This window comes from Leptopilina heterotoma, unplaced genomic scaffold (assembly GCF_015476425.1).
Source record: "Leptopilina heterotoma isolate Lh14 unplaced genomic scaffold, ASM1547642v1 Lhet_15, whole genome shotgun sequence".
NCBI lineage: Eukaryota > Metazoa > Arthropoda > Insecta > Hymenoptera > Figitidae > Leptopilina > Leptopilina heterotoma.
In genome coordinates this window covers 1,744,555-1,768,016 of record NW_025110867.1, presented here as the reverse complement: position 1 = coordinate 1,768,016, position 23,462 = coordinate 1,744,555, and the positions used below count along the sequence as shown (strand labels likewise).

The 23,462-nt window shown below is 28.4% G+C and overlaps 3 protein-coding genes across 4 annotated transcripts; all 3 read left to right on the top strand.

Moving 5' to 3' along the window:
* The first annotated feature begins 6,241 nt into the window (after window positions 1–6,241).
* LOC122498498 (facilitated trehalose transporter Tret1-like) lies at window positions 6,242–11,618 on the top strand. 2 transcript variants are annotated; one of them, XM_043606259.1, is made up of 2 exons: window positions 6,242–6,324; window positions 9,209–11,618. In XM_043606259.1, exon 2 carries the CDS (start codon window positions 9,235–9,237, stop codon window positions 11,275–11,277), a length of 2,043 nt encoding a protein of 680 aa, XP_043462194.1. In that variant the 5' UTR covers window positions 6,242–6,324; window positions 9,209–9,234; the 3' UTR covers window positions 11,278–11,618. The 2 variants fall into 2 exon arrangements, with proteins under 2 accessions (XP_043462194.1, XP_043462193.1); XM_043606258.1 differs by lacking the exon at window positions 6,242–6,324 and adding an exon at window positions 7,205–7,556.
* Window positions 11,619–12,638: 1,020 nt separating this feature from the next.
* Window positions 12,639–17,903, top strand: LOC122498500 (facilitated trehalose transporter Tret1-like). The gene is made up of 2 exons (XM_043606262.1): window positions 12,639–13,737; window positions 15,871–17,903. Exons 1-2 carry the CDS (start codon window positions 13,620–13,622, stop codon window positions 17,838–17,840), a joined length of 2,088 nt encoding a protein of 695 aa, XP_043462197.1. The 5' UTR covers window positions 12,639–13,619; the 3' UTR covers window positions 17,841–17,903.
* Window positions 17,904–20,064: 2,161 nt separating this feature from the next.
* Window positions 20,065–23,167, top strand: LOC122498505 (facilitated trehalose transporter Tret1-like). The gene is made up of 2 exons (XM_043606268.1): window positions 20,065–20,343; window positions 21,735–23,167. The coding sequence occupies exons 1-2, from the start codon at window positions 20,286–20,288 to the stop codon at window positions 23,096–23,098; spliced, it is 1,422 nt and encodes a 473-aa protein (XP_043462203.1). The 5' UTR covers window positions 20,065–20,285; the 3' UTR covers window positions 23,099–23,167.
* Window positions 23,168–23,462: the final 295 nt, after the last annotated feature.

Sequence of the window (23,462 nt, the reverse complement as noted above, 5' to 3'; positions counted from 1 at the left end):
TTTAACAATTTAAACAAATTAAAAAACAAACAAAAACAACAATTTAACAATTTTAACAATTTAACAATTAAAACAATTTTAAACAAAAAAAAACAATTTAACAATTTTAACAATTTAACAATTTTAACAATTTAACAATTTTCAATAAAACATATATTTAGTCGTAAATAAAGATACATTTTATCTTTACATTGTTATTAAAATATATTACATGTGATTTTGGACGACAGGGAGGTAAAGTACTTTTCTCTCCCCGCTATGACGTCACGGGGAGGTAAAGTATACTTTTCTCTCCCCGTTATGACGTCAGAGGGAGGTTAAGTAACATTCCCTCCCTCTCGTAGGAAAAGACATACTTTCTACCCTCTACACAGGTAAGAAATGATGTACTTTCCGTGCGTGTGTTAGAAAAAAATAATTAAAGGTACACTGTGAAAAAAGAGGGCATATTTGTTTATACGCTGTAAAAAATTTAGGGAGTTGAGGGTCACCGGTGTTGGTGAAAATTTTAGTGAAATTTTAGAGTTAAAAATCATCTCCAAAAGAAACTTAATTTAAAAAACTCCCTAGTTTTGCGCATGCATAGACACGTGACCACGCAGTAATACAAAATAGCTGACGCACAAGCAGACGAAGTATATCATTCATATTTGTTGTTTTTATTTCATAAATCTGACTTGCAAACCATGATTTTTCAGTTAAAATAAAATTCGATTTTGCCAAAAGCGACAACATAACCATACAAGATCTTAACCCTTCTTTTGGAGCCCTTCAACCACTTTCGGAACTGTCGTAAGACTTTAGCCTTTCAGGGCGGCGCTCCAACTCTGTTGCTGATGCGACTTTGTTCTTTCTCTGCGGTTCTCCTGCGTCAATAGTTAAAATTTAAAACTATTTCAATGTCAAAGAATAAAGTCCGGGTTGATCTCTTTGCGAAGTTTACCCAGAACGTCAGCATACGTTAATCCTTGACCGACTCGGATTAGAACTGCGGATCTTTTTGACCTCATTCTTTCCAATTAAGGAATCTTTGGGACTGGTACTTCCGTCTCCATTGGAGGAGCTTCTTCCTTTTTCCTCTTATCGGTTTGGGTTCGAGTCTCCTCTGGACTGTCACCCTCTCTCTTCCGTTTCTGAGCATCTCTTATCACGCTTTTGAGATTACGCCTACAGAAACGCTCTCTCTCTTCCTTACGGTCCTTACGGTTACACTCCGCACCACTGAGAACGCATGCCAAATCAAAGTCCGACTCATCGGCCGCGGCATGCTTTACTTTTGCCTCTTTCAGCAGGACTTCGATGACTTTGAGTCAATTTTTACCGTCCTATTGATGTCCTCTGAATGTAGCAAGACTTCATCATCTTAGTAACCTCCGACTCCATTTTGTCGAGACAAGTCGCCTCCTCCTTTCAGAGCCGCAAGCACTTCTGAGTAGATAGCGCTATGTACGGTTTTCCGCTACTGCAATTTGACACACACAGAAGGCTCGAAGCGCTTCCTTTTCTCCTTTTACGATGTACTGTGTATCTAACCTTTCCACGACCACCCTTGGCACTGCAAGAAATTGTGCGCCCCCACAATCCGCGCACACTTGAGCATCAGTCCTGGGACCGATGGTGAGATTTCCCGTTTCTGGCCTGCTCACATGGTGTACCTTCTTTGAATTTTGTGAATCCATTTTTTCTTGCTGTTTGGTTGTCCTTTAGTGAAAAGCCCCGCCTCCACGGCAAGGTCTACCGAACATATCCATGATTTTTGTACAAATAACAATCTTACTTGAATAATTACTTGGAAATTTCTTTACAAAGTCAGTTATACAGTATCCTAAATCTCAATATCTTCTATAAAATTCAGTAATATTGAATTATCTTTCAGGTTGATTTAAAGCGAAGCGTTGAAGCAAACTCTGCTGAAATAAATGACGTTAATTCTTATTTAGGTCATTGTATTGATGATAATTGTATAGGTAACAATCCCTAACTTTAGAGTTTGTTCCGGCTAACGGTAAACATGCAGGCATCAAATAAACATGGCTAATTTATTTTTCGATTTTTTGAAAAAATTTGATCTGTATAATAAAATTGGAGGAATTACTGTAGATAAGGCTGCTAGCAATATCACTTTTATAAAGGAACTTAGCCAATTATTACAGCAAAGTGGTATTCAATTCGACAGTGAAGATCAACATTTTAGATGCATGGCACAAATTTAAATTTAGGGGTTCAGAGTTTTCTCGCAGAATTGAAGCTTCAGACACAAGATGAACATGACATTGTCTTCTATCAAAAAATTCCAGGAAATATACAAAAATAAATATTACATTGATCAGGGCGAAAATTCGGTTGAAAATGTTGAGAAAGAGATACCAGACAGTCAGGTTAATGATTCTTCAGATGGTGAAATTGATTTCTTATGTTTGTACACACAAGATGATTCAAATAAGAAATTGATAAAAAAGAATTATTTTAACGCAAAGTCCAACAACTGGAGATCTGAATTGGACTCATATTTGAAATAAGATTTATCGCTACGGACCACTGACATTCTTAAATGGTGGAAAGAACACCACTATTACGAATGACACGGAACCATCTTGGAATTCAGGCTATCTATTTGTCCGTAGAGAGACTCTTTTCTCTCTAAATTTAAATCAGCAAAAAGCAGTGGCGTAGGAACCGGGGGGCAAGGGGGCAGTTGCCCCCCCAGTTATTTACATATTACATTGTTAAATATATCTATATATGTAGTTTGCCCCTCCGAAAAATAATTCGTTCCTACGCGGCTGGCGAAAAGTCGCTGATTGGGTAGCTATAAGTATGCAGCTGATTCAATCAGCGTATATACACTAATGAATCAGCGAAAAGTCACTGATTTTTTAGCTTATATACGCTGATTAAATGAGCTGCATACTTATAGCTACCGAATCAGCGATTTTCCGCCGATTCATATTTAGAGAGTTCGCGTTTATCACTAATTGTTTGAAAACCGAAACAGATTAGGAAAAGAAGTTACCCGAGAGCTGCTGAGCATTAATGATTCGACAAAACAAAAAAAATATTCTATAACTAGTTCACATGTTGCCAATAACGAACTTTTATCATCTGAGAAAAACTCTATTGTTATCCAATTATATTATGATAATTTCAAAACGGTAAACCCTATTGGAAGCAAAATTTACCTTTCTATGTAAATTCTAACCTGAAGAACATTCATTTAGCTGCTTTATTTCACTATTACGATTTAGAAACTTTCGGCTTTAACAAAATTTTAGAACCCTTAGTACAAGATTTAAAAATATTCGAAAATATTGGGATAAAAGTCTACGATAGGGTAATAAAGGGAACGATTGGTGCCCTCAGTTTTGATAATTTAGGAGGAAGTGGATTATTAGGTTCAATGAAATCTTTCATTGCTGAATATTATTGTAAAATTTGTACTGTTACGTAAGAAAACGCCCAAAACATGTTTGTCGATAAGGAAGAATTACATCGTTCTACATTTAGGGTACAGTCCCATGTTAAGCAGAAAACACAATGCAAAGCAGAATTTCGTGAGAGTGGAAAGGATAGTGATATCTGACTACCTCTCTTGCACTCACGAAATTCTGCTTTGCATTGTGTTTTCTGTTTAGCATTGGACTGCACCCTTACTTACGAAAAATATTATGATGAGTCGAAAAAAAAATTTTTATACGGCATTAAATTTATATCAAAGTTAAATGAATTAAAATGTTTGACAGCATTACTGAGCACATAATGCACGATATTTTAGAAGGTATCGGGCCTTACGAACTAAAATTGTTTCTTCGATTTTTTGTGGAAGATTCGAAAGTAATTTCTGTACAAGACCTAAATAATCGGATTGCATCTTTTTCTTACGACTTAATTGGTAAATCGGACAAACCTTGTCCCATTTCATTAGAAAAATTAGGTTGTCTACTCGGGGAATGAGCTTCCCAAAATTGGTGTCTCCTGCGATTTTTACATCTTATAATAGGAGACCTTCTATCTCCGTCCAATCGTGCCTATGCTAAAATCATAAAAAATAGAGAGTGATAGAATTGCTTCTCAAAATTATGGACATTATTTTTTCGTCTATTGTTAGTGTGGAAATGATCGCTCAATTAAAGCTTCTAGTAGAAGAACATCACGATCCTTCTAATTCGGAATTAAATTAGAAATTGCTTCCGAAGCATCACTTTATGTGTATTATGCAGCAATTATTGAAGAAATGGGTGCACTTGTTTTCTTATGGTCAATGTGATTTGAAGCCAAGCACAATTATTTCAAAATGTTATATCACAGTTATCACAATTTCAAAAATATATACGTAAAACTTTAGCCGAACAACATCAGCGATTTATGTACTACCATTGGAAATTATATTACAAAACTCTTAAAGACGAATTAAATGTGAGTTCTGGTGAAATTACGAATTACTTTGAATTTATTAAAAACTATAAAATTAACGAATCTTCAAACATCGAATTAAAAATATCGCAAATCTTAATCACAGATGAGATTAATTATAAATACAAATATCGAAAAGAATTTTTCATCGTAACCGATATAAACAGATTGACCGATCTTCCGACCTTTATGCGAATTATAAAAATTTTTGTAAACGATTCTGATCCATTTGCTATTTGCGAGAAGTGGAATTGTAAATTTTATTGTGAAACGTATCACGCTTATAGCGTTCAGAAGGATGACAGTGCAGATACTGTCGTTTGACTGATGCAGATACTGTCGTTTTATTTAATTTAAATAATTTGAGTCACTTGACAGCTTATGAATTACATTCTAGTTACGGAAACATCGTTGATAATTTTATTGTACCCAAATATCTTATACTTGTAGAGTAAAAGTAAGATTTACGAAAACCGAATATTTTGTGTTAAAAATCGTTATCGATTGTCTTGAATCGTTAATTATCTAAATTTTAGTTTAAAAAGATTGTTTTGTTTTTAAAAATCGTTATCGAGCATTGTTGTTCATTATGTAAATTAGATGCCCTGACCAGGATTGGAGCTTACGAGGAAAGAATCGACGACCTTGTCGATAGATTGGACGCCTAGGAAAATTCAGTGGCTTCAGTGAATGAATGTTCTTGTAATAAAATTAATGTTAATAAAATCACTAATGATTGTTTTGCTGAATTAAATGAACGTAACAAACGTAAACTCATCATCTTTTGTTTGTTTGAATAAATAATCTGACAATTCAATCGATAGTACTGTGGAAGATAACACAATTATTTAATTGTTTACTGAATTAATTTTTTCACAAGTGCAGCCTAAGAATTTTTTTCATTGGAAAAAATGTAAGATATACGAATGCTAAAATAGGAGCTCAAGAACAGACGTTAAAAGGGAGAGTCAATTTTTCAAATTGCTTATCATGACATGTAATTTACGAATTTTTGAGTAGAATACATTGTTTGGAACATGTAAAGTAGGTATTTCACCTTGCATTATTAAAAATTAAAAAAAAATTTGTTTTGGACAAATTTTTTTTAAATAATCAGTAATTATATTCGAAAGTTTGAAAAATTCTCTACAAAAAACATTTTTAAAACGTTTAAATCCGTTGACATGGGTAAAAGCTATTGCCATTTGAAAATTATACTTCAAAAAAATTGAACCCCTGATAAAATTACAACCACGCATTACAGAGACCTAAAAACCTACTCTACATAATTGTTTTTATACATACTTTAACATATTTCATTGCAAAAAAAAACTTTTTTAGGGTGACTTTTTTCTCACAGAATGCCTCTGTCATGAAGGCCAGTGCGAAATGAGACAAGCCACCTTCACAGACTACTTGTGTGACTGTATTGAGCGACGCACAAATATCTTAATTTTTTAATTTAACTTCGATTCAAAATTTTCACATAATAAATTATGATTTATAAATTTTTTTTAAATTTTTGATTAATTCTAAATTCTAAATCATCGGTTAGTAAATATTCATCAATTAAGAGAAGTTAACGACTTTACCGATCAAAACTCATCTCTAAGGCTTATTTTGTCAGAGAAAAATTTTAATTTAATAGACAGATGATTACAGATCGACTGCGTCGAAGAATTATCATAGTGTTTAAAACTTTGTGTGAAAGTTTGAGTATGATCTCATAGATGTCATTTTGATCGTAAAGTCATTAACTTTTCTTATTTGATGAATAATTCATTAATTTTATATTTTGAATTTTTTTATTATTATTACGTAATTTAAACTAAACATTTTTAAACGCATTTAATATTATTAACAAGAAAAATTGTTGATAGAATTGCGTGAAAAAGGAACTATACTGTGTAACAGGTAGGCCAGGTTAATGGGTTAATGGGTAAGCCCATTAGTGCAAAATAAATAAACATTTTTAACAATTTTTAAAATTTTGTTTAAAATGTCAAGTTCAAAACATTTTTTTAGAAAAAACAGTTTTGTATTTTATTTAAAACTTGAAACAAATTCAATAATAATTTTTTTTGGAAATTTTTCTAATTTTATTTAATTAATAAAGAGAGTTGATTAACAAAAATAATTTTCGCATTTTTATTGATATAAATAACTTACTGTTCAGTTGTTCCTGAACTAAATTTAATAGATTAGAAATAATTATCAAGATGAAGATAAGTATGAAAATTGAAGGACTCAAAATAATTTTGAGTTACTGTAAATTACAACAAGATACCAGTGAGGAAACGATAAAGACAACTATCTAGTCATTAAAATTAACTGTCAATTATTCAAATTATTAATGACTAGACAAAAATAAATTTATACTAAATTCCCAGTTTTACAAACTAATTTTGACAATTAAAAAATTTAATAACATTAAAATATAAATATCAGGCAAAAAATTAATTAAAAATTAATATCAAGAGAAAAATTGTCAACAAATGAAAAATTTTCTAGAAAAAAATAGTAGCAAATAAAAAAATAAATAAAAATAATAAGTAACAAGTGAAAAATAATCAAACTTGTCAAATTAATAACAAATAAAATAATTAGTAAATAAATAATTAGTATATAAAATAATGAGAATGTAAAAATTTAAGTAAAAAAATTACAAGTGAAAAAGATAAATGAAAAAAAATTAAGTGTTAAAAATCGTCCAATTAAAATAACTTTAAATATAAAAATACATCGTTTAAATTTTTAAAAAAATCTAATCAATTACATCTAGTTATTTAATTATAAAATTAGATAGAAGCTGTGTTTACTGACCAAGACCTGTCACATTTTATTTTATGTTATAAAAACCAGTTCAACTGGCTTTTGGTTATTCAATGATTTATGGGGACATACTCATGTAAATAAATTTATATGACAAACAGTGTATATTCAATCTCTACAAGCAAATAATTTACGACAAAATTATTCTACATTATATGAATTTTGTCAATTACTTTAAAACCAAAAAAAAGAGACAAAAATAAAATTTATAGTAAAATTCAAAATGAATTTTCAAAAAAGTGATACAAAAATAAAATTTCGCAAAAAAAATATTGTTTTAAATTCATATTTAAAATACGCCGCTGCAACTAGTGGTGAGTAAACTTAATTAAAAAAGTTTTCTTTAAATTTAAAAATTTATTTCATTTAAATTTGAAAAAAGTTGTTTTGATTTTTTTAAGCTGACTTTTCTAATTTTACACTTTTTTATCAAAATGATTTTTTTGTAAATGAAGAAAACATTTGTCTCTTCAATTTTTCCACAAAATACTTTTTTGGAACTTACCTTTTCTTTCCCTTTCTTCTGATAATCTTTCTTTGTATCTGATAATCTTTCTGTTGATTCACTAAATTAACTCGACTTTACTATATAATAATAAATTACGTTTTAATTGCTATTAAAACAAAGATGCTGTATTTAACTTTTTTATTACTTTAATTAATGGAAATTTTTAGAACACAAAATATTTAACCCTTTCAGTCCCATAATTATTAGGACAATTGAAAAACATCTACAATAGATATAGGTTTTCGTGGTCGCTGATTACGAATCAAGAGTCATTTTTTAAAAATAGAAAATGGCGGATCCAATATGGCGGACAAAAATTAAAAATTAAACAAATTTGCTTGAAAATTGTCACTCGGGGGTTTTTGGGGTCGCTGATTACAAATCTGAAATCAGTTTAAAAAAATTCAAATAGAGAATTCAATATGATGGACGAAAATATTAAAAGTTAAACAAATTCACTTAAAAGTAGTCACTCGGGAGTTTTTGGGGTCGCTGATTACGAATCTGAAGTCAGTTTTTCTAAAATAATGGATACAATATAGGTGTCAAAAAATAAAAATTGACCATATAGGATTGAAGCCTGATTCTTAGAAGTTTTCGGGGTGTGTAAATACAAATCTGGAATCATTCTTTAAAAAAATTTTAAAAAACCAAGTGACAACTCTTAAACAAATTTGACAAGTTTCATGCAAATTTGTTCAATTTTTAATTTTTGTCCACCATTTTCAATTTGCATATCTCATTTCAGATTTATATTCAGCAAACCCGAGAACTTAGAAAAAAACCATAATTTAAATTATATGTTACTGATTTAATTTTATTACAGTCAAGTTTAACCTGAAATAATGAGTTTCCGTGTAAAAATTTGTTAATAACAAAAAACATAAATAATATAGATTAATTGGTTAAAATCGTACTAAATACTAATTGTAGAAACATAAAAATAATTAATAGGCAATTATTTAAAGTTTTACTTTAAGTTATGTTTAAAAAAAATGGTAACTTAAAAGGCGGTCAATATATTATCCACTGGGACTGAAAGGGTTAAACCAGGGTTAAACAACGCCACCTAATTATGGCGCCAAATTTTAAAAACTTTTCGAAACATATTTTCCATTTGGTTCATTATTTCATTAAAAAATATTAAAATTATAAATTTCTACTAACATTATTAACGTTAGTAATAATTTACTATTTTTAATATTAATTTTATTATAATAATTATTATACATATAATAATAATATAAAAACACTGTAAAAAATTTAGGGAGTTGATATGAATATTATTATTAATTTTTTATTATTATTTGCTTCTTGTTAAAACTTTTTTTTTTATTATTCTGTAATAAAAAATGACCAAAAGTCATTTTTAGTATTCCCCAAAATTAACTAAATATCCGAAAAATATAATAAGAATATTTGAACAACAGAAGAAATAAGAAAGAATTTTTTTTACAGTATCAATAACAACAGTGGGATTAGGTATGATTTTCTCGTGGACATCACCGGCACTACCGCATCTAACAGGTTCGGCATCAAATTTTCCAGTGACGGAATTACAAGGTGCTTGGATAGCGTCTCTAGTTGGTTGTGGAACAGTTTCTGGATTTCTTCTCAATCCCCTTTTGATAAGTAATTTTGGATCGAAACGAACGCTAATATTTTTAGCAGCACCGGAAATTATATCATGGGCGGTAATTTACTTGGGTAAAAATTGGCTTCTAATTTGTTTCGCACGAATTATTGGTGGCTTTGGATATGGTGCTGGCCTATGTTCAACTGCAATTTATCTCTCGGAAATTGGTGATAAACGAACGAGGGGAATTTTTCTCACACTCATCAAGATGTCTATTAATATTGGTATATTTATTTCAATGTTTCTTGGCGCATTCCTCTCGTACGATACAATGAATTTGATATTGATGATGGTGCCAATTATTTTTGTTGTTACATTTTCATCGATGCCGGATGCTAAGGATTTTCAAGTTGATGATTTTGAGGATGATCAGAATTGTATGGCAAAGTTTTCTGATATAAATGATTTACAGAAACATTCGGATCCTAAAGAAATGTTGAACGGTACAAAGAAACATTTGGATGCTAAAGAAATTACAAATGGTATAAAGAAACATTCAGACAATAAAATAATTTCTAGTGGAACAAAATTACATTCTAATGTTCCTTGTACCGAAAGTGTAACTGGTTTAAAGAAATATTTTCCAGGCTCGAACAGTTTTGGTGATACTGAAAACGATTTCAAGAAACATTCAGATAGTTTTATGGAAGATGTTGTAAATAGTTCAAAAATTGCAAATGATGCTACAAAAGCAAAAATTTCAGAGCAACATCCGAGTCATTCTGACAAAAATGCAAATCTGTATCAACATTCAGATGATCCTGAAGAAGTAATAAACGGAACAAGTAAGCATTTGGATCCTAGAGAAATTACAAACGGTACACAGAAACATTCGGAGATTCTTTGTACCGAACATTCGCAAGTTCCAACCGAATTGACCAACACGGATATTCTAAAAGAAGATACTGTAATTCTTCTGCAAAATAATACAATAGTTTTAGTGAACAATGATACAGTGGACGTTGTCGAATCCAAGTCCATCGATTTCTTGAACGAACAAACAAGCACCCTTATTCTTGATGAAAATTTTTCGAAACAACATTTAGATTTGAACAAAGAAACTACATGTCCAAGGAACTCCAATTCAGCAGAATCGATTCGACTATTAACTAGAACAAGTGAAACAATTTTGACACCAGATATGGAACCAGTTCAGGGTGAAAACAAGACATTTGAAGAGGAAATATCACAATTGTTAGAGTCAAGTGCACCAAGTACTTCAGTACATAAAGAAAAAATTTACCTCCAACTTTTCACACTTAAAAATAACCGTAATGCTCTAATCATCATAATGCTCGCTGCCTTAACCGATATATTCTCAGGTCATATGGTAGTCGTTACGTATACTCAACAAATTTTCGAATACAGTGGCGCATCACTAAAACCCGAATATGCTGCTTTAATTTTGGCCATACTAAAAATAATCGCCTCCTTAATTTCAACGGTGGTTGTTGAAAAATTTGGCAGAAGATCTTTATTCCTCTCGACCGGTATCATTGCCGGTTTATCACAAGCAACTGTGGGTCTATTCTTCTATCTCAAACTGTATCTGAAAATTAATATTCACACAATCACTTGGCTACCACTTTTGGGAGTATCAATGTACGAGGTAATTGGCAGTATTGGACTAAGTAGCCTCTACTATGTATATCAAGGCGAACTCTTTGCAGACGATGTAAAATATTTAGGTGTCACATGTACCAATATTTCCTACGAGATTATTACATTTTTTTTGAAATTATACTTTCAAATTGTCATCGATTCAATTGGAATATATTCCCTATTCTTTGGATTTGGAATTTCTTGTATTATTGGATCGATTTTGGTTTATTGGATCTCACCGGAAACAAAGGGCAAAAGTAAAGATGAAATACAAAAATTGTTATCATAATTAAATTTGCATTTTTTAATTTTTTTAAATTTCAATGAAATTTTACTTTACGAAAATAAATATCGAAAGTTTTATGCATATATTTATCAACTTTTTCTTGATATTTTCTCAAATCTACGGAATGTACAAACGAGCGTAATAAAAAATTCAAAATGGCCGATCCAATATGACGGACGAAATTACAAGATATGGATAAGATTTTAATAAAACTTGGTTTCCTGGGATTTTCTTGGTCTCTGGTAAGAAATTTGATACCAGATTTTTTAAATTCAAAATTCAGATCCAATATGGCGGAATAAATTATAAAAATTAGTTAGATATGATTAGTTAGATATTATATTATTAGTTAGATTTTTATGAAACTTGGTATTTAGGGGTTTTCTAAGTCCCTGATTACGAATTTAACCCTTTGAAGGGGTCGCTGATTACGAATATGACATCAGTTTTTAAAAATTCAAAATGGCGGATCCAATATTATATGTCAGATGACAAATGTAAAAATTTATTAGATTGTCACGAAACTTGTTATTCGAAGGTTGTTGTAGTCCCTGTTTACCAATGTTTAGTTTATTTTTAAATTTAGATTGTGGGTTAATAATTAGCGGAGAAATTTTTAAGTCAGTGACTTCGAAAATTTCCAAATAACAATTTTTAAGTAAATCCAATTAATTTAAAACAAAATTGACCGCTATGTTAGATCCGCCATTTTGAATTTTTAAAAACTAACATCAGATTCGTAATCAGCGACCCCAAAAACCTCCGAGTAAACATTTTCTAATGAATCCGATTAATTAAAAAAAATTGTCCGCCATATTGGATCCGCCATTTTGAATTTTTAAAAACTAACTTCAAATTCGTAATCAGCGACCCCAAAAATATTAAGACATGAGTTGTAAAGAAAATCCGTCTATATGAATAATGTGCCCCTCAAAGGGTTAAAGTCGGTTTATCGAAATTAAAAATGGCGGATTCAATATGGCGAACGAAATTACAAAATCTTATAAAATTCTACGATAAATGATATATAACTGAAAATTTTGATAATTTACATAGAGATTTTAGCAATCCACATATTTCAAGAAAAAATTTAAAAATGAAATTTTTTTGACAATTTTTTAAACTCCTGCACATTTTTTTAATAATTACGCAGACAAACTTTAAAACTTATATAGGCGTTGACTAATTCAATGCATTTGTCCAAAAACATGCTCTGACATTTATAATCATATCGCGCGAACCGAATAAGATTTTTTAACTTTTTTGGTCTTAAATTAAAGATGAAACTTCAAGAATAACTCCTAAATATAAGTTTTAAATTTTGTCTACAATTTTTAAAAAATGTGCAGGAGTTTAAAAAATTGTCAAAAAAATTTTCATTTTTTAATTTTTTTTTCAAATTTATCGATTGCTAAAATCTTTGTGTAATTTAATAACATTATCTATTCTATATAATTTGATGTAGAATATTATAAGCTTTCTAATGGTATATTTGCTAATTTTTTGACATTTGTTTCTACAGAAAAATCGTAATTTAAAAATTGGTATGTTTTTGGGCCATGCGCGTGCAGACGTACCAATGATTTCCGACAGTAGTGCAGTGACGAAAAAAATGCATAAATTGAGGATAAATTTATTTTAATTTTTTTAACTACTTTTGGTCCATAGATAATTTTTTTCTCAAAAAACTATGAAGTTAAAAGAAAAAGTAGAAAAAAAATTTTCCTGAAAAAAGAAATTTTAGTCAAGAAAAAAAAGATTTACATATCTTATTATCAAATTTCACTTCCTGGTTTTTTTTCGGATGGAAAAAACATTTTTTCAGAAATTTTCCTGTTTTGAGAGAGAAAGAGTGAGAGAGAGAGAGAGAAATGTGTAAAAATACCGGACAATGAATTCTCTGTAATTCAATATATAATACAGAAAAAACCTGTTTTTTTCATAATATTTACATTACTAATATAATACTAGTTGTAATTATCGGTGCAATTTGACTTTGTAATTATTTATATAAGAAGGAAGGAAGAAGAAATAAGAAAAAGGAGAAGAAGAAGCCTTTTCCAGCTTGCGCAAAGGCTAAAAACAACTCTTGAATAGTTGTATTGGCAACCATTCAACGTTCGTAAACTGCAAGTGACACTTGATAAGATTTTGTCGACACATGACACACTTCAATAAAATCGAAATCCCATGCAATATAAATTTTTACAATTTCCTGATAGAAAATTATATTCAGTCTATTTCTATTTCTCTAAAACACAACACACAATATGCCTGATATACAAATAGAAAACGCTAATTTTTGAAGGAAAACGAAAAATAGAAAAATTAAATTCTCTCAAATTATGGAATTCATAAATGTATTAAATTTTCAAAAAAATGTTCCATTTAAATTTAAAGTCAAAAATCGGAAAAATAGCGTTAATATTAATTTGTGTTACAAGTACGCTGCTGCTATTAGTGGTAAGTATAAGTCTTATCGTCACTTATATTTAACAATTAAAAAAAATGTAGAACTATTTTTCATTACTACAATTTCATTGGCATCTATTATTATTTTTTTTCTATTTTCTATTTCACTTTGATAACAAATTTCAACTGTAATTAACTTAACGGGTTTTATTATGCAATAATAATTATTAGTTATATATATATTTATATATATTTATTTATAGTAATTTTGTTTTCAGTTAAATATTAGGTACTTTTAATTAAAAAAATTTTTATATAAAAAAATTGGATACGTTTTTGTGAGAAAAGGGAAAAAAAATTGTATTTACATCTTAATATCGTAGATTTAAAAATTTTCCGCTTGTTCATTCTATCTTTTACCGTTAACTATTAATTATTTCTATTAAAAAATAACTTAAAATTTTATTCTATTCTGATTTTCAATCGACTTTATCAAAAAGAAATATATATACAAATTGTTTGTTTTAGTTTTTAGAAACAAATTTTTATTTTCTATCGTTTCTTGTTAGTTTTAATTAAAAAAAAATTGTTAACTACATTTTTAATTTGATGTTACCGTAATCACTTTGTAAATAATAAGAAGAATGCTTTATACAGTTGTTGAAAATTTATTTATATAATTTTTTTTTAAATTGGGAAATTATTTTCAATTAATTTCAACAAAATAAATTAACTTTTTAATTTTCTATAATATATATCCGTAGAATTTTTTTTTTTTTATTTGCCTGGACCACCCGTCTAATTGGATTTTTTTTACCAGAGGAGAGGGAAACTGTAGAAAACCTCTTCTAAGTACAACCGGTTTATCGACAGCCGAGTTCTAATGATGTGCATTGGATAAATAATAATAGACAATGCTTAACTATATAAATAATAAAATAAAACATTTTAATTTAATATTAGAACAGAAAAGTTATATTTATTTCGAAACCAATCATCTAATTGGTTAATTATTTAACTCGAAATTATTTAACAATCAAAATTATTATTATTGTTAAAAAAAATTTTATTTAAATTTTAATTTACATTGAAATACTTTATAATGCATTAAAAAATTAATACATACAAATTTTCAAATTAGAGTTAAAAATTTTAATTTGATGCATTTTTGAGACAATTTCAATTTAATTATACGCACTAGGGGAGAGTGGGGCAAAATGGGGTAGGCGGGTCAAATGGGGTACCTCTGTTTTTCCATGATAGGTACTTTTAATTATTTTATCCTCGACATATATAATTCATGTTGATAAGAAACTGTTATTAATTATGAAGACACTCAACAAAAAATTTTTTTTTGAAAGTTATACAACTTTTAAGTTTTAAGCAAAAAAAATATGAATGTTTCTCGAAATTAAAGTGCTTACAAAACTTTTTGGGATAATGCATTTAGTTTGGCAAGTGTGGGATCTTTTTCAGTACTTATTCTAGAGTAATTTCCAATAGAATAGATTGTTTAATTGTTTACAATAACTTGTAAACATTGCATTTTGTTTTAATATGCAGTGTGGGGCAGAATGGGGTACCTAAGTGTGGGGCATGCCGGAAGCTACGCCGTTTCATTAAAACTATTTAAAAACATTATATTATGTATATTTAAAGGTTTCCTGCAGAAGAAGCGATATTTTTGTTTCGAGACATTTATACTATCGATGTTTCACTATCGATATATTGATATTTTGCAATACCGATGTTTTTTTGTTAAATTCTAATAAATATTACTTTTTTTTCATAGTAATATAGAATCCTACTTTTTGTTTGTGTTTATAATCTCATACAACAAGAATTTAATGAATTTTGAAAAAATATTTCATGTTTTGTATAGTTATTTGATGCCACCCCATTTTGCCCCACGGGTGGGGCAAAATGGGATTTTGGCACTTTCTCAGAAAATACGATATAAGTTCTTTCAAAAATTTTTTTCTCCGCTATTATCATAATTTCCTCAAAGCTAAGTGTACAAAGAACAATTTTGAAGTTTAGCTGAATCGGTTTATTCGTTTGGTTCTCTGTAAACAGACAATTTCAAAAAGGTACCCCATTTTGCCCCACTCTCCCCTACCCAGATTTAAAAAAAAAATACAAAATAATTTCGCAAAACTGAAAGAAAATTTTTAATTTTCACAGCATCCACAACAGTAGCCGGATATGGAATGATAATATCCTGGACATCACCAGCACTACCGCATCTTACAAACTCCACATTATCATCATTCCCAGTAACGGAAATGGAAGCAGCATGGATCGCCTCACTTCTAAGTTTTGGAATAATTACCGGCTATATATTAAATCCGTTTCTAATCGATACAATTGGATCAAAACGAACCCTTCTATTGCTGGCTCTACCACAATTGCTATCATGTCTTCTCATTTACTTTGGGCAGAATTGGATTGTCCTTTGTTTGGCCAGAATTATCGGTGGTATTGGCTATGGCGGTGGTTTATGCTCGTCGGCAATTTACGTATCACAAATTGGCGATGAAAATAATCGTGGATTTTTCTTGACATTTGTTAAAATGTTCTTTAATATCGGTGTATTTGTGACTATGATTTTTGGTGCATTTCTCACTTATGATGTAATGAATCTTGCTATTTTTGGAATTCCTCTCTTTTTTTTGCTTACGTTTCTCTTTATGCCGGATACGGATCAATTCACTGAGAAAGGTGAATACGTACAGGAAAAATTGACGGACAATGATGGTGATGAGAGGCAAATTGATAGTGATTGTACTTTTGGAATTGGGAATTGTTTCAGGGGGGATTTAAAGGATGATGTGAAGTTTGGTGGTGTTCTTGGTGATGCAAATGGTGGTGCTAAAAATTCAAATAATGTTGCTGCAAATTTAGAAGCTGGTGCTGCAAGTGCAAATGATTGTGGTAAAAATTCTACAGATGCTGATACAATAGTAGATGGTGCTAAACATCCAAACAGTTTTGCTAAAACTTCAGGAGCTGCTGCAAAAAGTACAAATTCTGAAGATTTTACTACAAATGTTGATGGTGTTGTCAAAAATTCTGTCGATCAAAAACCTATCAGTATTAGTCAAAATTCAAACAGTATTTACCAAAGTCCAAATAGTATTTGCCTAAATCCAAACAATGTTGACCAAAATCAGAATAGTTTTGCTCAAAACGTTTGCCAACATAAAAACAGTATTATTCAAAATTCAGATGTTGTGGAAAATTCCGTTGCTGACGAAAATTCAAAAGTCATTATCAAAAATTCAGAAACTATTAGCAAAAATCAAAATGCTACTTCAGATGCAGAAAAAGCGAACATCTTCAAACCTCCGCTAAATCCTTTCGAAACCGGAATCAGCTTAATTGAAAACGGAAATACCGAAAGTTATTACAAAAACCCTCAACAGATTAAACCGATCGAAACCAAAAATACAAAGGCCAACCTAAAATCACAAAAAAGCAACTGGCACAAACTATTCTTCCAAAAAAATAATCGTCGTGCTCTAATAATCATAATCAGCGCATCACTAACCGAAATTCTATCAGGCCACATGGCGATTGTCTCATTTGCGCAACAAATTTTCGAATACAGCAGCACATTTCTAAGAGCCGAATACGCAGCCCTAATTCTATCGGGCCTCAAAATTGGTGCCTCATTTTTCTCAACCCTTGTCGTGGAAAAATTTGAAAGAAGACAAATTTTTCTAATCACTGGACTCTTGGCTAGTTTATCACAATTTACAGTTGGTGTATTCTTTTTTCTCAAATTTTACATGAAAATTGATGTATCATCATTAACGTGGCTACCGTTAGTTGGCGTTTCAGCTTATGAAGTTGTCGGTAGTATTGGTATGAGTAGTTTATATTATGTTTATCAGGGTGAACTTTTTTCAAATGAAATAAAAGGACAAGGTGTTACTTGTACAAATATATCGTATGAAATTATTACATTTTTAGTGAAATTAAATTTTCAATTGGTTATTGATGCTGTTGGTATTTATACGGTATTTTGGATGTTTAGTGTTTGTTGTGCAATTGGATCGTGTGCTACTTATTGGATAACACCGGAAACCAAAGGCAAGAGTAGACGTGAAATTCAAAAACTTTTAGGTGACAAGTCTGACGATTTTACATGAGATTTTTCTTTAATGTGATTTTTTATTTTTAATAATTAATACTTTTTTAAAATTATTTTACTAACATTTCTATTAGTAAATTAACATTTTTATTATGTTACTGGCATTTTTATTAAATTATTTGTATTTTGTTACATTGTTAGCAATATTTTTATTTTTTTATTACTTTCAATCATCATTTTAAATTAACTATTATTTACTAATCTTCGTCTTTAAATTATTATTTTATTCAACTAATTATTATTTGCAAATAATTATCATTTTCAATTAATTATTACATTCAAATAATAAATTTTCAATTATTTATTAATTATTTTATTTTTGGTTTTCTTTGGCGTCATCCATATACCACGTGGACAATTTTTGGAGGGGAGGGGGCAAAAAGTGATAAAATACCACGTGGTATATAAACGACGCACCTTTGTCAATTTTGCTATTTTTATTACAATTAAAAATTTTCGAAATTTAACCAACAACTTCTTTTTTTCTTTAAGAATTTTTCTTTTTTTTCCTTATTTTGTCTAATTATACTTCACAGTATTTTAAAGTTATATTTTTATACAAAAAAATTACGTTTCACTTAGTAGAATGAATATTAATAAAAAATATAGAACATTTTCTGCCTTAACTATTTTTTTTTACTAATTATAACAAAGACGTCAATTTCTTGTCATATAAATCTTTTGTATCCGGATGATTAACATTGATAAGTAATAATTTTTTCATTTATTGTCCACTCAATGTGTAATAACAATTATTTTAATTGTTCTATTATAAAAAAACTTGCTTTTATCGAAACGAATTAATTAACTTTTTAATAACTCTCGGAAAACAATACGTGCTATAATTTTTTCTGTCATGAATAGATTTTTTTATCTTTTAATTTATGATATAAAAATATGATTAATTTGGAGTTATTAATATTTAATGTTAGTTATTTGTTATTTTTATTTAATTTGTATAATAATTTAATGAAAATTCAATTATTGATACGATAATAATATTAATTATATATAACAATAATTATTAATTAATAATTGTAATTAAAATAATTATAATTATTTATTGTATTAATAACAATATTATTATATTATCATCAGTATTAGTCTTACTGGCAGTATTAAAATTAGTATTATCATTATTGTTATTATTATTATGAATTACAGTAAATTTAAAACAAAATCATTAATAATAATTAATTTCATCTAATTTTACTGTGAAAAAATTTATAATCTGATTTGAAGGTTAATTTATGCCCACGAAGTACTTTTGTAAATGTAGAAGAAAATATTCTTTTCCGCAATTTTAGGAATAAATAAAAAAAAATTTTTTTAATTAATTAAAAATTGTTTACTTTTTTCTTATTTGAAGAGAAACTATTAATTTGCATTTCGAATTTTAATTATAGTTAAAAATCGAAATTATTTTCTAAATAGTACAAGAAATATATAGTCTTTTCAATGTTTCAACAGAAACCCCTTTTTCCATTTTCTTCTTGTTTCACTTTTTTCCTTCCTTTTTTCTTTTGTTCGTTTACTATACAATATTAAAATAAAAATATTCGATTGAAATTGAAACAAAAATGTTGCATTGAATATTTTAATTATGTATACTTTGTAGGTTATGATTTCTAGATATAGATTATATCAATATTGTACATTGCTCAAAATTATTGTTTATTGTAAATATTGCTCTAATTATTTTTTAACCTTATTTTATCATTAACACTTTAGTATTAGAATTTTTTTTACATTTATAAAGTGTAAATTATTGTGAAATGTGAACCCGTGTATTATATAAAATAAAATTATTGTCATTCAATGAAAATCACTTCAAATAATGCAGAAAATTTTTTTTATAAAAATAATAACAACAGAAAGTACAGTTAAATATTTACAAACATTTGCAGTGAGTTGTACATTTTTTTATCACAAGTTTTTTTTAAATCAACTTCAATGATGCGACAAAAAAAATTGTTTCTCTCCCTCTTCTATAAATTCAAAATGACTGATGTATTCTTCCGTTTCGATTTAAATTTCTCAAAAGAAAATTTCCATTTTTTTTTAAAATAAGAGGACAAAAAAAATATAACATTTTTTTTGTCACTACTCAAGAAAATAAATTTTCTCTGTTTTTATTTTCTATTCACTGAAGGACGTAAAACATGATCCAATATTATTATCAGTAGTATCATCTTTAGAAATTGTGTAACATTTCTCTTCCGTTTTTCTTTTTGTCATTTCATTAATATCAATATCGTACAAGAGTTCCACCAATACAAATGATTTAAAGAGGGTAAACATTTTAACATAGATATCATTCTGACAAATAAGATAAAAGTGACGTCGATGACAAAAAAATCACTCTTCCTTGCAGTTTAAAAAAATGTCTCAAGCAAAACTCAAATTCTCTCATTTTTCGCGAATTTGCAAATAATAATCGATCATGAGTTCGAGCAAAAAGGACGCGTCTTCGTTTATTCAATACACCGCCGCAATAACAGGCAAGTCACTGTTTTTCCTAATTAGAAAATTTTTAAATAATATAATAGTAACAGGCAAGTTTTTTTGTAATTAGAAAAATGTTAAATTATACACCCTAAACAAAGTAATCTCAAAATTAGAGGAATCCTCTTCAAAAACATTGAATTCAAATGAAATAAATAAACAAATAAATATATTAATTAATGTAAGTAATTAACTATTAATAATTAATTATATTTATTTAATTAAAAACGTTTCATTCCGTCCATCAAAGTAGCCTTTCTTTATCAGTTCATAACCATAATTGGCAAATCATATACGAAAGGAAAATCCTCTAAAGTGACATAATAATAATAATAAAAATTTAATAATATTAATTAATAATAATAGGCAAGTAATTTTTTTCTGAATTAGCAAAATGTTAAATAACATCAATAATAATCAGAGGCAAGTAACTATTTTTAATTAACAGAATTAGGTATAGAAAATAATATTGACAATAATATAATAATAACAACAATGAAATTGACAATAACAAAAATAATAAACTCTGCTCTTTTAATCTATTTCAATTTTATTTAAAAATTATGATAAAATATTCTATAAAAAAAGTTCCGTACATTTCTAAAAATATATATATACATTTTTTAGTTTTCTCTCAATTGTGAATTAATCACTTCTTTTTATTTTGGAAAAAAAATATTAACGAACATTTCGAGTTTTTATAAGTTGCGTCGAAAATCATTTTGTAAATAATGATAGTGAAAATAGTCTTTTCAGTGTTTCAACAAAATCCCCTTTTGCACTTTCCACTTCTTTTTCTTTTGTCTACTCTTTTTTTCGTTTGCCTATTTATTCACTTTACTACATTACAATAAATATAACAATAAAATTTTTAATTTGAAATTGAAACAAAAAAGTTGTATTGACATTTTAATCGCACTTTACTGAAGGAAACTTTTTAGGTTATGATTTCTCGATATGGATGAAGTCATCAAACGTACCAACGGCGCAACAAAAAATATTTACAACAGCGCCACCGAATTATGGCACCAAATTTAAAAAATGATTCAAAACAAATTATCCAATAATTAGTTAATTATTTGTCTAAAATTATTATTATTTTTCAATTACTTTCATTATATTATTTTTAATTATAATTTGAAATTGGAAAAGAAACAATTAAATTCTTTATTTAAAAACATTAATAAATTACTTTAGTTTTGGTAAAAAATATTCTTATTTGCCAATACAATTTTAGTAAATAAAGAATGAAAATTAAAAAAATGTCATTATAAAAATTAAAATACATTTTCATTTTTATATTGTCATTTTTTTTAATTTTCTATAGAATTAAAATGGAATAAAAATTGATATAGAAAAAAAATTAAAATAAAAAATTTATTTACAGCTTCATTAACGGCTCTAGGTTATGGTCTAAATTTATCATGGACGTCGCCAGTGATTCCATATTTAACAAGTAAAAAGTCCCATATACCAGTGACAAAGGAACAATGTGACTTAATATCGTCAATATTTTCAATTGGCTTAATTCTCGGCTATCTAGTGAATCCAATAATAATCGATCGAACAAGCAGAAAGAAAACCCTTCTAATTTACACATTTCCACAAATATTATCGTGGCTATTAATAATATTCATAAAAAAATTTCCATCAATTTTAATTGGACGAATAATATCCGGTTTTGGTTATGGCGGCGCAATTTGCGGTCTAACGGTTTATCTCTCTGAAATTGGAACAATAAAAAATCGTGGCATATTTCTCGTTATGATACCAATATTCTTAAATCTTGGTTTCCTCCTCGTCATGATACTTGGTGCATTCTCAACATTTGATACACTCAATTTAGTAATGCTAATGGTGCCATTAATTTTTTGCGTCACTTTTGTCTTTATGCCAGACTCATCATATTTTCAGAGGAAAAATAATATTATTAATAATACTAATAATAAAACTGGTAAGAATAAAAAAAATAATGATGATGATAATGAGAAAATGATGAAATTAATGAATACAGACGAAATGGAAAACTACGACCGAGAAAATGAGGGAAACTTTAAGGTTGGGTTCAAGTGGAACGAAATGAGAATTTACAAACTAGTAAATAATCGAAATAACCAAAAAGCATTGTTGATTGAAATTATTTTAGCAGCAACGATAACCCTATCGGGCTCGACGCCAATTTTATTTAACACTCAACAATTATTGTCCTACAGTCATTTTTCCCTGAGAGCCGAGGAGTGTACGATTATTTTGGCGGGAATAACGATAATTGCCTGTTTGTTGAGTATCCCCCTGGTGGAGAGAATAAAAAGAAAAGTAATTCTTCTCGTATCTGGAATATTGGCAACAATTGGAATGCTAATGGTGGGAGTATTTTTTCTCATGGAATATGAAAATTACGATGTTTCAAAATTAAGATGGATGCCACTATTGGGATTGACTGTTTATTTATTTATGAATGCATTTGGTTTTTTGAATTTATTTTATATATTTCAGTGTGAATTATTTATGAGCGATGTGAAGAGTCAAGCGGTGACAATATCAAAGATAACGATAACTTTCTTTATGTTCATGGCATTGGTGAGATTTCAATATTTAATTGATAATTTGGGTTTGCATGTGATCTTTTTTTTATTTGCGACAATATCGGCAGTGGGGACTTATTTGATTTTTATTATTACACCCGAAACACAGGGAAAGAGTGTCGAAGAAATACAATTATTGTTAAAAACGAGAAAAATGTTTTTTTAAATAAAAATTTTTTTAATAAAATAAAAATAATAAAAAACGAAAAAGAGACTTTTCAGGACAAAAAACAGAAAAAATGGTATTTTTTATTTTTAAAATAATTAATGAGAAAATATGTAATTTATTGTATTTAATTTATAGAAAAATAATTTAATATATTATTAATTGACTTTATTTACTGTAATTTATAATATAGCACAATGCGAACAATTTTTTAAGTTATATAGACTTACGTCTTTATTAATAACAAAGTCTTTATAACGATAAGTTAGCAACAGCAGCGCCACTAAAGGCGAAAGTTAAAAAGAGAAAAAAAATTTAAATTCCCTTAAGAAATGATATAATAAAATTAAAAAATTAAAATTTT

Excerpts from the sequence above, each read along its gene's own strand:
- LOC122498498 (XM_043606258.1), top strand. The coding sequence starts at position 7,466 with ATGAATTTTCAAAAAAGTGATACAAAAATAAAATTTCGCAAAAAAAAT. Across the intron at positions 7,557-9,208 it reads ATACGCCGCTGCAACTAGTG|TATCAATAACAACAGTGGGA; the intron begins GTGAGTAAACTT and ends TTTTTTTTACAG.
- LOC122498500 (XM_043606262.1), top strand. The coding sequence starts at position 13,620 with ATGGAATTCATAAATGTATTAAATTTTCAAAAAAATGTTCCATTTAAA. Across the intron at positions 13,738-15,870 it reads GTACGCTGCTGCTATTAGTG|CATCCACAACAGTAGCCGGA; the intron begins GTAAGTATAAGT and ends TAATTTTCACAG.
- LOC122498505 (XM_043606268.1), top strand. The coding sequence starts at position 20,286 with ATGAGTTCGAGCAAAAAGGACGCGTCTTCGTTTATTCAATACACCGCC. Across the intron at positions 20,344-21,734 it reads ATACACCGCCGCAATAACAG|CTTCATTAACGGCTCTAGGT; the intron begins GCAAGTCACTGT and ends ATTTATTTACAG.